This window comes from Lagenorhynchus albirostris, chromosome 3 (assembly GCF_949774975.1).
Source record: "Lagenorhynchus albirostris chromosome 3, mLagAlb1.1, whole genome shotgun sequence".
Taxonomy (NCBI): domain Eukaryota; kingdom Metazoa; phylum Chordata; class Mammalia; order Artiodactyla; family Delphinidae; genus Lagenorhynchus; species Lagenorhynchus albirostris.
Window position 1 is genome coordinate 166,719,811 of NC_083097.1, and position 15,176 is coordinate 166,734,986.

General features: G+C 59.3%; 1 protein-coding gene across 10 annotated transcripts in view; it reads left to right on the top strand.

The window, feature by feature from the left end:
• RFX2 (regulatory factor X2) overlaps positions 1-14,509 on the top strand; it is a 94,203-nt gene extending 79,694 nt beyond the window's left edge. For 2 of the 10 annotated variants that reach the window (XM_060145432.1, XM_060145434.1), the window contains 10 exons: positions 1,054-1,169; positions 2,040-2,158; positions 2,473-2,585; positions 2,908-3,062; positions 4,245-4,342; positions 5,263-5,412; positions 6,088-6,296; positions 10,782-10,935; positions 11,935-11,977; positions 12,472-14,509. In XM_060145432.1, coding sequence (XP_060001415.1) covers positions 1,054-1,169; positions 2,040-2,158; positions 2,473-2,585; positions 2,908-3,062; positions 4,245-4,342; positions 5,263-5,412; positions 6,088-6,296; positions 10,782-10,935; positions 11,935-11,977; positions 12,472-12,587 — 1,273 coding nt within the window. In that variant the 3' untranslated portion in view covers positions 12,588-14,509. Of the gene's footprint in view, positions 1-1,053; positions 1,170-2,039; positions 2,159-2,472; positions 2,586-2,907; positions 3,063-4,244; positions 4,343-5,262; positions 5,413-6,087; positions 6,297-7,019; positions 8,829-10,637; positions 10,936-11,934; positions 12,433-12,471 lie in introns of those variants that run through there. The other 8 variants (XM_060145431.1, XM_060145428.1, XM_060145430.1 and 5 more) reach the window with 7 other exon arrangements.
• Positions 14,510-15,176: the final 667 nt, after the last annotated feature.

Below are 15,176 nucleotides of genomic sequence, written 5' to 3' on the forward strand. Positions count from 1 at the left end.
CGGGAATTGGAGGTCGCAGGAGAGAGCCTGGAACATTCTCCGGGACCAGGAGTCCATCCTGTACCTGATCGTCCACAGACAAGGACTCTGTAGCTTCCGTTGTGGGGTTCGGGCCGCAGGCTTGTGCCATTGACACTTAGAGCCACCCACCCCCACAAAGTCAGGTGGTCCACATACCTCTGAGCGGCGTCCTCCCTCCTCCCAGGGAGCCTGGCCCTACATCCCACAAGTAAAGGCACCCCCAGCTCAGGCTGGGTCCCTCGCACCCATCCCACCTGGCATGCGCATCCCTCAGGGCTCAAGCAAGTCATCCCAGGAAGCCCTTCTCTTGTTACGTTTCTCAGTTTGCTGCCTGGACAGGCTGTCCACTGCTTTCTAGCTCAGGGCAAAATAAAAGTCTCAGGATGTGCTTTGAGATCACATAATAGTAAGACGTTTGGGACTCTATGTAAAGAAGTTCACTTGTCTTCTAAGAGAGAAGTGTTAGAATATATACATGTAATGGCAACCCGGGTGTCCATCAGCAGATGAGTGGATAAACAAATGTGGTCCATCCATACAGTGGAGTGGTATTGAGCCTTCAAGAGGAAGGAGATTCAGACACACACTACAACATGGATGAACCCAGAGGACGTGATGCTCAGTGAAATAAGCCAGACACAAAAGGACAAATACTGTCTGATCCCACTTACGTGAGGTCCCTAGAGGAGTCACATCCATAGAGACAGGAAGTAGATGGTGGGGGCCAGGGGCTGGGGGAGGAGAAGGGGGGGTCCGTGTTTCATGGGGACAGAGTTTCAGTTTGGGAAGATGAGAAAGTTCTGGAGATGATCGTGGGGATGGTTGGCCGACAGTGTGAATGTATTTAATGCCACTGAGCTGTGCACTTAGAAGTACCATTTTAATGGTAAATTTTGTGTTTTCTGTTTGACCACAAGTTTTAGAAAATTACACACACACCCCAAACCAAATCCTGCTCCATCCTCCACTCCTTGGGCCCCTTCTGGGCAGTGCTGTTAAGGCCTCATGGTGGCACACGTGTTCCCTGCCCAGGTACCGGCCAGCCCAGAAGACGGACAGCCTTGGGGAGAGCGGCTCGCACGGCAGCCTGCACAGCACACCTGAGCAGGCCATGGCTGCCCAAAGCCAGCACCACCAGCAGTACATCGGTGAGCCCCCCACCCCGGCGCAGGGCCTGCTGGCAAGGCTCTGGGACCACTCGGCACCGCTGGGGCTGGGTTTCGGCACCAGCAGCATCTACAGGGATGCTTCAGACAGTCTTCTTGTATATCACCTTTTCAATTACGTAGAAAGTTCTAGATAAACCCTCTTTGTGGAATCCCTGAGACTTTAGAATAATCAGCATGTTCCTCCCAAATTAATGGATATTAATCCAAAAATAATGGATTAAAGTGACCATCACAAAAATAAGTAAATAAGGGGAATTCCCTGGTGGTCCAGTGGTTAGGACTCCACACTTGCACAGCAAGGAGGCACAGGTTTGATCCCTGATCGGGGAACTAAGGTCCCACAAGCCGCGTGGCTCGGCCCAAAAATTAAAATATAAAATGTACTAAACTGAAAGAAAATAAGTAAAATGAAATGCCCGTCGGAACGAGGACTGGCTGTACTTTCAGCTGAGCCGGGCCCCTCCCTGGGAGAGCCCCTCCCCAACTGGCACCGTCCCCGCCCCGGAGTGACGGGATACGCTAAAGACGTGGGTGGCCTCCGTGTACTTCAGTGTATCTTTGAGCCCCGACTGAACCCTCCCCTGTTGGGTCTTCTGGAGACGCTGTCACCCACCTGGGCGCCCCCAGTGCTGGGGGGATGGAGTGCACGATGTGTGCCAGGCCCAGGCCCTGTGCTTTGTGCGCCACCGGGAGCTGACGATGTTGTCCCCTCCCTGCACCTGAGAAAACCAAAGCTTAGGGGTTGTGTGGTGTGAGAGGAGCCAGGGCTGGCATGGGGTCACCAACACGTACGGCCGGTGTCCCCAGCCCTGCTGACCTGCCCCCTCGTTCCCCCCCACCCCGCCACAGATGTGTCCCACGTCTTTCCGGAGTTCCCGGCGCCCGACCTGGGCAGTGTCCTGCTGCAGGAGAATATCACGCTGCACGACATCAAGGCCCTTCAGCTGGCCTACCGGCGGCACTGCGAGGTGACTGCCCCCCGAACCCCGAGCCCGGGCCCTGGGGGCTCCGGTGGGCGCCTCGGTCGGCTGCGCGAGGCCAGCGCCAGAGCATCACTGGGTGTCCCCGCCGGTGACAAGGAGCAGACAGGACTGGCCCCCCCTCCCTCTGGCCGGGGGTAGATGGAATCTTCCTTCGTTCACTCCCATCCCCTCTCGTGGTCTGTCTGGGTTTGGAAAGGCCCCGCTGCAGCCCGTATCCCGGCCGCTTGCTTGGCACAGTCTGATGGCAGCCACGTGGTGTGAGTGCAGCGGAGTGTTTATCCAGCCGTGTTTATTCCTAGGCCACGTTAGATGTCGTGATGAACCTCCAGTTCCACTACGTTGAGAAGCTGTGGCTTTCCTTCTGGAATTCTAAAGCCTCCTCCAGCGACGGCCCTGCCTCTCTACCTACCAGGTACTGCCCGTCAGCCCCCAGACAGGCCTCAGTTTCACGGGGCCTGGGTTTGCCCTGCAGACCGTCTCCTGCTGACACCCACAAATGCACCAGCTTTTCAAGAATCAGCGCTCAGACCCCCTCACGCACGTGTGGTCTTTCCTCTGACTTGGTGTGCGACTCGTATGGCATTTCCCTTTGTTCGGCGAGGATCTCAGGGGTGACCCCGGGGCAGGGAGCTTGCCTGCCCCAGGTGGTCCTGCAGCCTCACTCGGCTTATCCCGCGAGAGCAGGCCCCGGGCTGACGGCTCACCTGTGTCCCCCGTGACCCCGTCCCCCGCAGCGACGAGGAGCCGGAGGGCGCCGTCCTCCCCAAGGACAAGCTGGTATCTTTGTGCAAGTGCGACCCCGTGCTCAGGTGGATGAGGACCTGCGACCACATCCTGTACCAGGCGCTGGTGGAGATCCTCATCCCAGACGTGCTGCGGCCCGTGCCCAGTAAGCGCCCCCTCCCCACACCCCTGCCCGCGACCTCCCCAGAGGAGACTCCCAGAGTGGAGGCCAGCCGAGGTCGCGGGACAGCCTCGGGGGGCGGGGGCTGAGTCGGGTTCTAACCCGCTTCCCCAGCTGATCTGACGCTGAGCTCGGCTTCCTCCCAGCACTGTGAGTCTGCAGCATGAAGGGGTGGATTCTTCAGACCTTCTCCAGATTCCAGCGGCCTTGACTGAGGAAGGGAGAGAAAAGGAGATGGTGGCCCTTGATGGCTACACCCGTCTGGGGCTGATGCGGGCCGTGGGGACCCTCCCAGGGCCTCTGCCCCCACCCGCCCTTGTGGCCTCCGGAGGTGGTGACAACACCCGCCACCAGGGGGCCCCCTACCTAGGGGCTGTCCCTTGGGCCCCCAGGACGCGAGTCCCGACCTCGTGAGGGCGAGGAGGCTGGGCGCTGAGCCTCGCTCTTCCGGAACGGCTGCCTGTTAACATCCGTGCCTGTTAGCGCTGGGGAACCTCCATCTTTTTGATGACCTGGTCTGCTGCGTTTTTTTGCCAGAAAATGGGAAACGGCAAAACCGTTGCAGTTCTCCTTTGGCCTTGCCAGCCTGGAGACTGTTCAGTGTAGTGTGCTTTTAGAGTCTGTGTATTAAGGTTTGAGATTGGGTATATTTCCTTTTATAACACTAGGGGTGGTTTTCTTTTTTCAAAAAAATGTATTTCTTATTGCAAGCCATCTCAAAATAAATTTGGAAGTTGGTAGAATATGTTTCCATGCACGTGTGTGTGTCAGGGTCTCCCCCCTCCACTCAGCCCAGTGACATCGGGGTGGGTCCGTCTCCGGGGGGCGATCCTGGGCACTGTGGCCCCATCCCCTCTATGCCAGGAGCCGCCCCAGTGTGACAACCATGATGTCCCCAAACATGGCCCAGTGTCCCCTGGGGTCAGGATCACCCCAGGTGAGAACTGCCAGCATAGACAGGTAGACGAGCAGAGACCAACGGCGCTGGCCCCAGTTCCTACTCAGCACCTCCGTCACTAAGTGCCCTAAATTCTCACCATCTCTTCTCCTCTGTGTTGCTTGTTCTCGGTGGGTGGTCATTTCCACGGCATGTGTGCACCTCTTACACGTGAGCTGATTCTGACGGGCAAGACTGCCTTTCTCACCGTTAATACTCGTGTCCCCCAGGTACCCTGACACAGGCCATCCGCAATTTTGCCAAGAGCTTGGAAGGCTGGTTGACGAACGCCATGAGCGACTTCCCACAGCAGGTCATCCAGACCAAGGTAACAGTCGGGGTTGGGGTCTGGGCCTCCAGACCACGCTGCGGGGTGGGGGGGGAGGGCAGAGGCTCCAGCCTGGGGCCCCCTCGGGCCCCGCTGTGCTGTGAAGGGAGGGGGCTCCTGTCCCTCTGCCCCCAGGGAACTGGAGGACCGCTGGGCCCCAGAGAAAGGGGGCTGCTGCTGTGTGTCCTGAGGGTCAGTGGTCCTTCCAGGAAGGCCCAGGGCTGCTGCTGGTGGAGGGCAGGTGCTGGCTGGGAGCGCCCGACAGAAGATGTCTTTGCTGTGATACTTTTGGGTGGATTCAGAGCAGATCGAGTGTTGCTCTGCTCGTCATAGGAGGGGGATTTAACCTCTTTGTGGTCACCCTTACTGCTAGCGTCTCGGCCACAGATCAGAATGTAAAACATGGCCATCAGGCCTACCTGTGGAAAAGAGGCGATCCCATTCCCTTCCCGAGAGCATTCTCACGGCCTCAGACAGGCGGGGCCAGATCTGGGCATCCCGCCTGCCTGCTCCCCACAAGCTGGAATTGACTGGTTAGACCAGTGAGTGTAAAACGTCGGGACGCTTAGGAACCGGCTGGGTCGCTGTTCAAAAGCGCAGATTTCCAGGCCACACCTCGCAACGTCCGATCCAGTGGTGCCTGGGAATCGGTATTTTTACCGTCCCTCCCAGAGAGCCAGAGGGATCCTAGCAGCCAGGGCCTGGCCACGCTGTGCTGTGCCGTGGCGTCCGCCGTAGATGCCACTCCACGCGTTGGTGACGCCCGTGTCCCTCACTGATTCTCAACTTCGGGGTCTCTGAGACTGTCCGGAGGGCGGGTCCCTCTCCCCTGCCAGAACAGCTCTCCCCTGGTCCCTCCGCCGCCACGCCCCTGAGAAGAGAGGCAGACGGGCTTAGCCTCACACCTTCCCGGGCCCCAGGTCGGCGTGGTCGGCGCCTTCGCACAGACCCTGCGGCGCTACACGTCGCTCAACCACCTGGCGCAGGCGGCCCGGGCAGTGCTGCAGAACACGGCGCAGATCAGCCAGATGCTGAGCGACCTCAACCGCGTGGACTTCGCCAACGTGCAGGTGACTCTCCCGCGCGCCTCCCCGCGGCCTGGGACCGGGGCACGCGGAGCCGGCTTCCACCCGCTAGAAAAATGCGCAGACCACCAGACTCAGCCCACCGCAAAGCCGGCCCCGCAGCCGGGCCCGGCCCACGCTCCTGTTGCATGAAAAGGGTCGGGGTTGAGGCACCCACAGTCCTCAGGGACCCCCGGGCTCCGCTGCGTGATCGTCCCCCTGGCCTCCAGGCTCTGGGACGACGCCTTGGCCCATTTTCATTAAAAATTTGCCTTCCCACTGCCACGTTCACGGCTCTCTCCTCTGGGCTTAGGAGAGCGCAGCCGCCGTCAGGGGAGTCCCGCTGCTGTGTTTACGTCTAGTGTAGGCCCTGAGTTTATCCACCGAATAAACAGAAACACGCACACAGAGGACTGGCCGCTTAGAAATAACGCAACGCGAAGACGTGGTACAGCCTGGGCCTAGGATGCAGGGAGCCTGGATTTAGGCCCTTGGAAGCCGGGCAGGTTCCCTCTGGATGGCCATCCGTCTCTGCCCCATGAAGCGGGTGCCGAGTTCGCAGTTGGAAAAGGTCGAGAGCAGCAGGTGTCTGTGCTTGTGTGTGTCCGGCCCAGGGCCGCGCCCGGGAGATGTCGCTGTCGCTCCGTCCTGACCCGGCCCTCGCCTGCCCGCGCCCTACAGGAGCAGGCCTCGTGGGTGTGCCAGTGCGAGGAGGGCGTGGTGCAGCGTCTGGAGCAGGACTTCAAGCTGACCCTGCAGCAGCAGAGCTCCCTGGACCAGTGGGCCAGCTGGCTGGACAACGTAGTCACCCAGGTCCTGAAGCAGCACGCGGGCAGCCCCCGCTTCCCGAAGGCTGCGCGGCAGTTCCTGCTGAAATGGTCCTTCTACAGGTAGGTGGGCCCTTGATCTCCCAGAGAGCTCCAGGCCTGGGAGGGAGGCCAAGGCCCAGAGACGCAGACCAGCCTGTGGGCCTCACTCCTGGGGGCTCCCGGGGCAGGCCCAGAGCCCCCTGGGGCCTAAAACTGGGTTACAAAGGCTCCTGCAGACAGAAACCGTCATCTCGGGCCCACCTGCTGGAGAGACACGGCAGCTCAAGCACGAGCCTTTGTTTCTGCCCCTAGAGCATCCCCACGGAGTGAGGTAAAGGAAGAATCCAGAGAGAACAGGAGCGCAGGTAGCAGCAGGTGGGAGATGAGAACCAGGTGGGGAATCGTGGTGCGAGGGGCCAGCTAGGACAGCAGCAGGGTGAAAACAGGACGCGACGTGAGCCTTTAGCCCCTCACTGCCAAGTACAAGCAGGGGGCAGGGACGGGCGTCGGCTCCCCACAGGGTGGTCCTGGGCGAGGGTTAGGTGGACGTGTTTTAAAACGATGTATGTAACTGTATTATAGTGAGTTAGGGGTGTGTGTGTGTGTGTGTGTGTGTGAATGTAAGGAGATTTATTTCAGGGGACGGGCAGGCATGATCGCGGGGCCAGCACGTCCAAAGTCTGTAGCAGGGACTGACGGGCTGGACGCTCAAGTGGGGGGAGCAGATGCCGCCGTCCGCAGGTGGGGACCCCTTCCTCCTCAGGGAAACCTCGGTTTTGCTCCCAAGGCCCCTCTGCTGACTAGGTGAGGCCCACCCCCAGTGTGGAGGCTGAGCTTCTCCACCTCAACTCGAGGGATGGTGGACGGGAACCATGGCGACGCCTAGACTGATGTTTGACTGAATCACTGCCCATCACTGACACAGAAAACTAACCGTCACAGAAAGTAAACGTGAGAGAGAAAAACATATGGAGAAAGAAAAAAGAATGTGAGAAAGAGAACCCATGAAAGAAAACGAAGAGAGAAGGAGAAAGACATGAAAGGATCAATCCCGGCTGTTTACTAGCCAGCTGATAGGAATTTTTTTTTTTTAAGAGAGAGAAAACGGAGGGAAAGAAAATAATAACTAACGGCCCAAGTTTCCGAGAGCTGCCGGGTTCCCCGCCCAGTGGATGAGCTTCCCAGCCTCACTGTGACGTTCAGACACCTAGGATAAGAAAGGATCGTAAAGGCTTCCAGGGAGAAAACAGCGGGTCCCGCCGCAGGCCAGGAACCAGAGCAGCATCAGACTTGCGTGCAGCCACGCGGGGCCCAGGAGGCCGGGGAGCGGTGTAGTCAGGATCGCGCGGGAAGGCTGTCCCCACGCTGCACCTCTCACCTGGGCGAGCGGGAGCGGGGATCCCTGCCTGGCCAGGAAACCTGGGCTGCGCTCACCCAGAGAAGCCCTTCGGCGGAGTTCCGGTCCCACTCAGCGGTAAACACGTGGAAATGGAGCGTTCTGTTCAACGGAGGCGATCAGCTGTTCTCTGCCTGCAGGCCGTGCAGCACAGCCCGCCAGCCGGCTGCGGCCCAGGGCTCAGGTTGCCGTCCACCTGGCTGTGCAGATAAATGCTATCGGCGTGAGGCCAGGCCCGCTCGTTTACAGATCCTCAGCAGCGTTGAGCAGTGACGAGCAGAAGGCTATTGACTGTCTGGCTCTTATCGGAGCGTTTCCCGACCCCTCGGCCGGCTGCTGGCCTGGTCACTCCCTGTTCCCATCACCATCCTCGTGCTCTGCCCTGGCCTGCTGGCCTCAGGGCCTCTGCACTGCCCTCCCCTGCCTGGAGCATCGTTCCCCAGGGAGCCCTGTGGCCCGGTCATCCTCAGAGAAGCCTGCAGACCTCCCGAGTGAAATAGCGTCCCCCTTCTCGTCCTCTGTCCCCTGCGCCTGGATTTTCTTCCATTGCCCGTCACCCCGTTCTCTGTTTGCTTGTCCGTCGCCTGTCTTCTCGACAACCACCCGTGTCTCCTCGAGAGCTGGGACGTCACCCTTGTTCACCGCTGCTTCTCAGCGTCCGAATGTTGGGTGATGAATGAACAAGAAAGGGATTGTAAGCCTGACTGACCACGTTGCTCAGCTGTGGACTTAAACCCCATCACCACCGAGGGAACAGGAGTTAGCCCAAAAGTGCGATAAAGCAACACTGGGGTGATGGAGGAGGAATGGAGTCGGAGTCGGTGGCTGCAGAGAAAGCCGGTGGAGACTCAGCCCCCCACCCCCGTGGCCGGAAGTCGTGACCTGAGGAATCAGGACTGGCAGGGTGACCCCGTGACTTACACCGCAGAGATGCGAACCCAGCTGAGACCGCAAGTGGTTGCGGTCTCCGTGAGAGGGGGCTGCTTTTCTCTGTAATGACGGAGGCCCCACCTGACTCCAGCTTGTTGAGTTTAAGGGACTTGTCTCTGTAGCGTCCACCAGCAAATGGACAGCGGTGGGCAGGGGCTCGTAAGCTGACGGCCACTGATGTTCCCACCGCAGAAAGTTGCGAGCCTGTTTGGAGAACCCAAAACATACCAAGGTGACCGTGGAGACGGTTCAGAAAAGCCTGTCGATCCAAAGCTTCAAACCAGACACTGAGGCTGGGGGGGTGCCGGGTACCAGCGCCCGGACACTGAGGCTGGGGGGTGCCGGGTACCAGCGCCCGACCCAGGGGGTCCTTCAGGGAAGGGTGCCGGGTACCCTCTGGGTGGAGGCTTGGGGGTGCCGGGTACCAGCGCCCGACCCAGGGGGTCCTTCAGGGGAGGGTGCCGGGTACGCCTCTGGGTGGGCACAGAGTGGGAGGGTGGCTCGAAGCATTCGGGCCTGGGGTCTCCCGTTAGAGCGGCAGCAGCACAGACCATATCCCAACACTTTGAAATGCAAGCAGCTTCGTTCCAGGCCTGTGTTATCGGCAGCAGCATGAAAACCAAGCACCGCTTCCAGGCATGGGGAAGGGAGGGTGGGAGGGGGTGAGGGGTGAGGGGGGCCCCTTCCCAGGGACCCCTGGTCTGTGTTCACTCGCTTACCTTTAGGGGGTCAGCCATACGGAGCCAAAGGAGCTTCTGAGCAGAAAACACATCCCGAACCCCGAGCCTGTTCCCTGTGCCCACTTAGGCGGCCTTCGTCTTCATTCTTTGTGAACGTTCTTCAGGTGACCTTTGCTTCCTAAAGTGCTCATCTGGACACAGGCAGGCACCACCCGGGTCCCCTCCTTGGCTGCCCTTCCAGGGCATCTCGAAGCCACAGCCGGCTGGAGCCAGCTCTCCTTTTCCACCGCTGAACCAAAGTGCCGTCAGAGCGTGTCTGCACACTGGCCCGGAGAAGATGGATGCAAGAAGAATCAAGTAAACGGATTTGTTGTCGGCTGTCTTTGCCGCCTTGCCCGCATGCCCCATTGCTAACACACAAGCAGGCAGCAGTTTCAGCCTGTTAAAAGATAAACTGAAGCTCGTTAAATTTTCAAAAGATTCTTTGAGGGACCTCCCTGGTGGCACAGTGGTTAAGAATCCACCTGCCAATGCAGGGGACACGGGTTCAAGCCCTGCTCCGGGAAGATCCCACGTGCTGCGGAGCAGCTAAGCCCGTGCGCCACAACGACTGAGCCCGCTCTCCAGAGCCTGCGAGCCACAACTACTGAGCCCGTGCTCCGCAGCAAGAGACGCCACCTCAGTGAGAAGCCTGAGCACCGTCTGCAACGAAGACCCAACGCAGCCAAAAATAAATAAATAAAAACGTTCTTTGAGCAAACATCGCTTTGAAGGCCAAAGTCGTTACAGGCTGCCCGGACAGGAGCAGGGGGAGAGGTGTTTACACAGAAGGAAGTGATTCGATGTCTGCAGCTTGGGTGCTCTGACAGATCTCGCCGGGCCCTGGGTGCTTGGACTCCAGGGTGGCAGGGCCGCCCCGGAGCGATGCCCCGGGGTTCCTCTCCTGTCTTGTCCCTTCCTGTTTCTTTTCTCGGTACCACAGCGATTAGACGTCACTGAGAGTAGGTGAGTTCTGAGCTGGAGTGTCCAGGTGTTTGGGGCCACGTGGCAGTGCACGCATAGGCCAGGGATTTTGGTCGGGGACCACGTTTAATAACTCCTTTAGATCGGCGCTCACTTTCTCTGGAAAGAATCAGATAGTAGATCTTTTTGAGGGATAAAGTCTTCCAGGCACACAGCACATCAACGACAGGCACAGCCAATAAAACTTTATTAATGGATGCTGCAGTGTGAATTTCAGGTACATTCCATGTGTCGTGAAATACAATTCTTTTGACTTTTTTTGCCAACCATTCAAAACTGTAAAAACCATTCCTGGCTGGCAGGCTGGATCTGGTCTGGCTTGGGCTGCGGTTTGCCAACCCCTGCTTTGGATGAAAGAGGCAAAGGTGCCCTGAACTTGAATCTCGTTTTTAGGCGCCTAAAACTGCTGGCTAAGGATGGGAAGGATGGGAAAGGCCGCGGGGTGGTCTGGGAGGCTGGCAGGCCCCTCGCAGGCCAGCTCGGGGCTGGAGGGGAGCCTGGCGTCCCGGAGGTGCCAGCCCGTGTCTGCCGCCTCAGCTCCATGGTGATCCGCGACCTCACGCTGCGCAGCGCCGCCAGCTTTGGCTCCTTCCACCTCATCCGGCTGCTCTACGACGAGTACATGTTCTACCTGGTGGAGCACCGCGTCGCCGAGGCCACTGGGGAGACGCCCATTGCCGTGATGGGAGAGGTGAGCGCCCCCGGGATGAGAGGGCCGGCCTCGGGGCCCGAGAGAACACGCTCGTGGGGGCGGGCGGCGGGTGGGAAAAAACTCACCTGCCCCAGCAGGACGGACCCTGGCTCCTCTGTCCCCTACTCACGTGGCCCAGGCAGGATTTCCACCTCATTGAAGTAAAATACACAGAAAGTAAAATTTACCTTTTTAACCATCTCAGAGGAAACAATTCAGTGGCATTTAGTACATTCACAGCGTTGTGAAACCACCACCTATCTTGTTCCAGAACATTCCATCACCCCAAAAGAAAACCCCACCCCCTTGGCAGTAAACCCCCCAGCCCCTGGCAACCGTGAACCCACTCCCTGTGTCTGTGGATCTGCCTGTTCTGGACGTTTCCCATCCATGGAATCACACCCTGTGTGTCCTTCTGTGTCTGGCTTCTTGCGCTGAGCATCGTGTTCTCGAGGTCCGTCCACGTGGTAGCGAGTGTCGGTGCTTCTGTCCTTCTTCTGGCCAAACACTGTTTGACTGCACGGATATGCACCACCTTGCTGATCCATCACCTGTTGATAGATGGGCTGTGTCCACCTTTTGGCTGGTGTGAATCGTGCTGCTGTGAGCATTCATGTACACATTTTGTTTGAACACCTGTTTCCATTCTTTGGGGTATAGACCGAGGAGCAGAATTGCTGGGTCATGACAGGGTTGTTTCAAGGAAGAAATGAGGCGACACTTGTAGAGCTTTTAGTACGTGGTAAGCCCGTGATAAACAGCGGCTTTTCCTTCACTGACCACTCAGAGGCCACAGCCCTCCAGCGACTCCCAGGCAGGGCCCTGGAAAGTGTTAGAGGGGCCACACCCAGACACCCAGCAGCCTCAGGGCTGCTTCTCACGGCAGAAGCCCTCTCACTTACAAAGCGAAAGCCCGATTCCTCTGTGGACGAGGACATTGCTAACCTTCCCCGGCACCTGCTCTGCAGAGGGCCCTCACTCCGGGCTTCTCTCTTTCAGTTCAACGATCTTGCCTCCCTGTCGCTGACACTGCTCGACAAAGGTGGGTGTGTCTGGGCTTTCCCTCCTGTCCTGGGCCTGGTGGCGATCAGGGCGGCCCCTGGGGCGGGGACACTGGGCAGCAGCCCACTGGGGGCTCAGAGCAGAGGCCCTGCCCCTCCTACTGGATTACGTTTACTCCTCTCCCTGGTTCCCTGCACACCAGGCCCCTCAGCGCAGGGCCACGGACAGGACTGGTGCCGGTGCTGGGGCTGGCGGGGTGAGGGCCTCCTGCGGCCACGTCCAGAGGGGGAGCAGGGCAGGTGGGCCAGAGAGCGCCCCCCCCCGGGGCCCCATACCCTGCCCCGTGGAGGTGGGGGGGCCCAACCGCCAAGGGCGATGCTGCCGGGAGCACAGCCCAGGCACGTGGGCATTGGTCGTGGGGAGGAAGGCCTCCAGGTTGACTGGGTCAACCCAGGCCCAGGCTAAGGCAGTGCCCTGCCCTGGCCCCTTTGCGCCCCCTGAAGATGTGCCCCGCGCCCCACCCCGCCTCCACAGATGACCTCAGCGAGGACCGTGGAGGCAGTGAGGCCCGCTCGGAGGCCCGAGGCCGGGGCGAGCCCCTGGTGAAGCGGGAGCGCAGCGACCCCAACCACGCGCTGCAGGGCGTCTAGCTGGGCCGCGCTGCCCCGGCTCCAGGTCCCAGAGCTCCGCCGCGGTAGTGCCTCCTTTACTCTGAGTGCCGGGGCCCCTGGGCCAGGGCGCCCTTAAAGGACACGCTCTCCCTCAAGAGGAAAACCGTTGTGACCGCGACCGAAGCTCAGATGGGGCGCCCAGACCCCTTTTCCTTCTTCTGAATGTTCCTTCCCCCACTGCAAACATCCCCCTCCAGAGCTGGAAGGGGCCGTGCTGAGCGAGTCGCTACCTCCACTTTGGGCATCTCCCCCTGCCAGCTCGTTCGGATTTGCACCCTGATTTGAAAAAACTCCAGCGGGTCCTGGGGAGGAAGGGATGTCCCGCAACCGTCGGGCAGCGCCAAGCGGGCCGTGTCCCCGCAGCCCCCCTCAGGCCCTGTGGTGGGAGAGGCCATCTCGGTCCTTGCCCCGTGGCCTCCTGCCCTGCCGGCCGCCAGGCACCCCGTCTCTAGACCCCGAAGGGATCAGAAGCAGCCGCCAGTTGCGTCCCCGGATGGCGCGCATCCCACGGCCCCACGTGGCTCAAAGAACACGTCACGGAAGCGGGCCCGCTCGTGGTGGGGGCGGGGCCTTTCCAAATCAAAGCCAGAAGCTTGATGAGCAACCAGAAGGACTGTGAATCTGTCCAGGTTCACAGCCAACGTCAAGTTCAACTGTGAGGTCTGGAATGAGTTTGTTCCAAGGGGGCCGGGAGGTCAGGGTCTCCGCCGCGCCGTCAGAGGGCAGCCATCCTGCCAAGTCTGTGCACGAGCAGCCATGCCTGAGCCCCACTCCACAGAACCTTCCAGAACGTCTGCCTTAGAAGTAGCGATCCCAGAGCACTGGGACCCCGGCAGGTCCCATCTTGAACTGCCCAGGGTCCAAACTCTCCTCTGGGGACAAACGAATCCCAAGGGCTGTCCCAGCCCTGACCTCGAAACTCTCCAGCTCTGTGTCCCTCGTAACGTGTTGCACCAGTAAGCCCTGCGCCAGAGTTCCGCTCCCGAAGCAGCTGCAAAGAAGAAAGACAAACCTCTGGTCTAAGAAGCATCGACTTCTCAAATGCAATAATTTCTCCTTTTGGAAATATGTTCATACAAATAGTTTTGTGCTCTAATTGTTATTAGAACATTCCTTATGAATGTGTATATCGCAGTATATTCACTCCCCCATGTTGTTTTCTCATTCATGCAGAAGGTACTAATGTAAACTCACGAGGCCTTTAAAAACCCTACTTCTCGACAAGCAGGAGCGCTGTGCATCCCTGGCGCCCGCAGGTGCCCGGGGAGAGCAGCAGGGAAGGACGAGAAATCTCATTTTAAGAAACCAAAAGCCCGTCATGATCACAACCTGCGTGTGGTCTTAAAGTTGCAGACTCAGATGAACTCAGACAGAAGGAATGTCTTTAAAGCTGCATCTCCTTTCCTGGGAGACGTTCAAGCTCACGGCTCCCGGATTGTGACGCCTGCCTTTTCTTCCACGTTTCTGCCTTACGCTCTGTCTAGTCCTTTGCCGGATTCCGTGAGGAGGAATATGAATGACGGTAAAGACACCAGCCTTCCGAGCCCGTTCTCGTTTCCCATTGCAATAAACACACTGAACGTGCCCGTTGTGGGTCGCAATCCACGCTCCAGCCTTTGCCCCGCCGCCCACTCCAGTGGCCTTGGAGGACGAAGCCCTCCCTCCCACACTCCCCTGGCCCTGGCACAGCCAGCCTGGCCAGACCTGGGCCACACGAGCCCAGGAAGGGAGGGCAGCAGTGCTTTCCTCCGGCTCTCTGGGGAATGTTCCAGAAGGAGCATTTAGCAAGGCCAGAGAGGGCAAGAAAACAACTCTCAGCCCAGGATGGGCGAGACTGTAAACAGACTAAACTGGTTCAGAGACGCAGAATAAATCCACGCTCCGGCCGCTGACACGGCCCACTGGTTGGTTACGGGGTTAATCTGGTAAAGCGGTGGGGCCCGAACTTCAGAACCCCCTAAGAATCAGGGCGTGAGCTTCTTCCGAAATCGCCAGTTCCTGGGCGCCATCCCCAGAGAGCCTGGCTCGTGGGCTGAAGGTGCGGGCCGGGCATCCATACTGTTGTGACCACCCACTCTGGGGGACCGTGACACAGGGCATTATAGGACTTTGAAGAAACCCTGCAGAGGAGAGCGATGCGCTCAGGAAGGGCCCACAGGGGGGAGGATGTTCCAGAAACGTGGACGCAGTTCCCCGTTAGTCGCCCATAAAAGCTGCTTCTCAGGGGCCAGGCTGGTGCCCCGTGTGCCACCGGAGATGCTCAGCCTTGGCCCCAGCCCGGGCCCCTCTGTCCCGGGTGGAGGCCCTGGGGACCCCAGGTGACACTAAAATCATCCATCGCTATCCCAGGCTGGGAACTCCAGGGCCTGCGCTTGGCTTAAGGCTCTGCTGCCACCATCCTGAAATTCTTAAAGAGTTTTCCACCAAAGGGCCCCTGCTTTAATTTTGCACTGGGCCCCACAAATACTGTGGCCAATCCTGGGGAGGAGCTCTCAGACCCAAGCATGCAGCCTCCCGTCAGCCGGGTGGCCAGGTCCTGACTCCAGGCCGACTCCTCTGCCAGGCTCT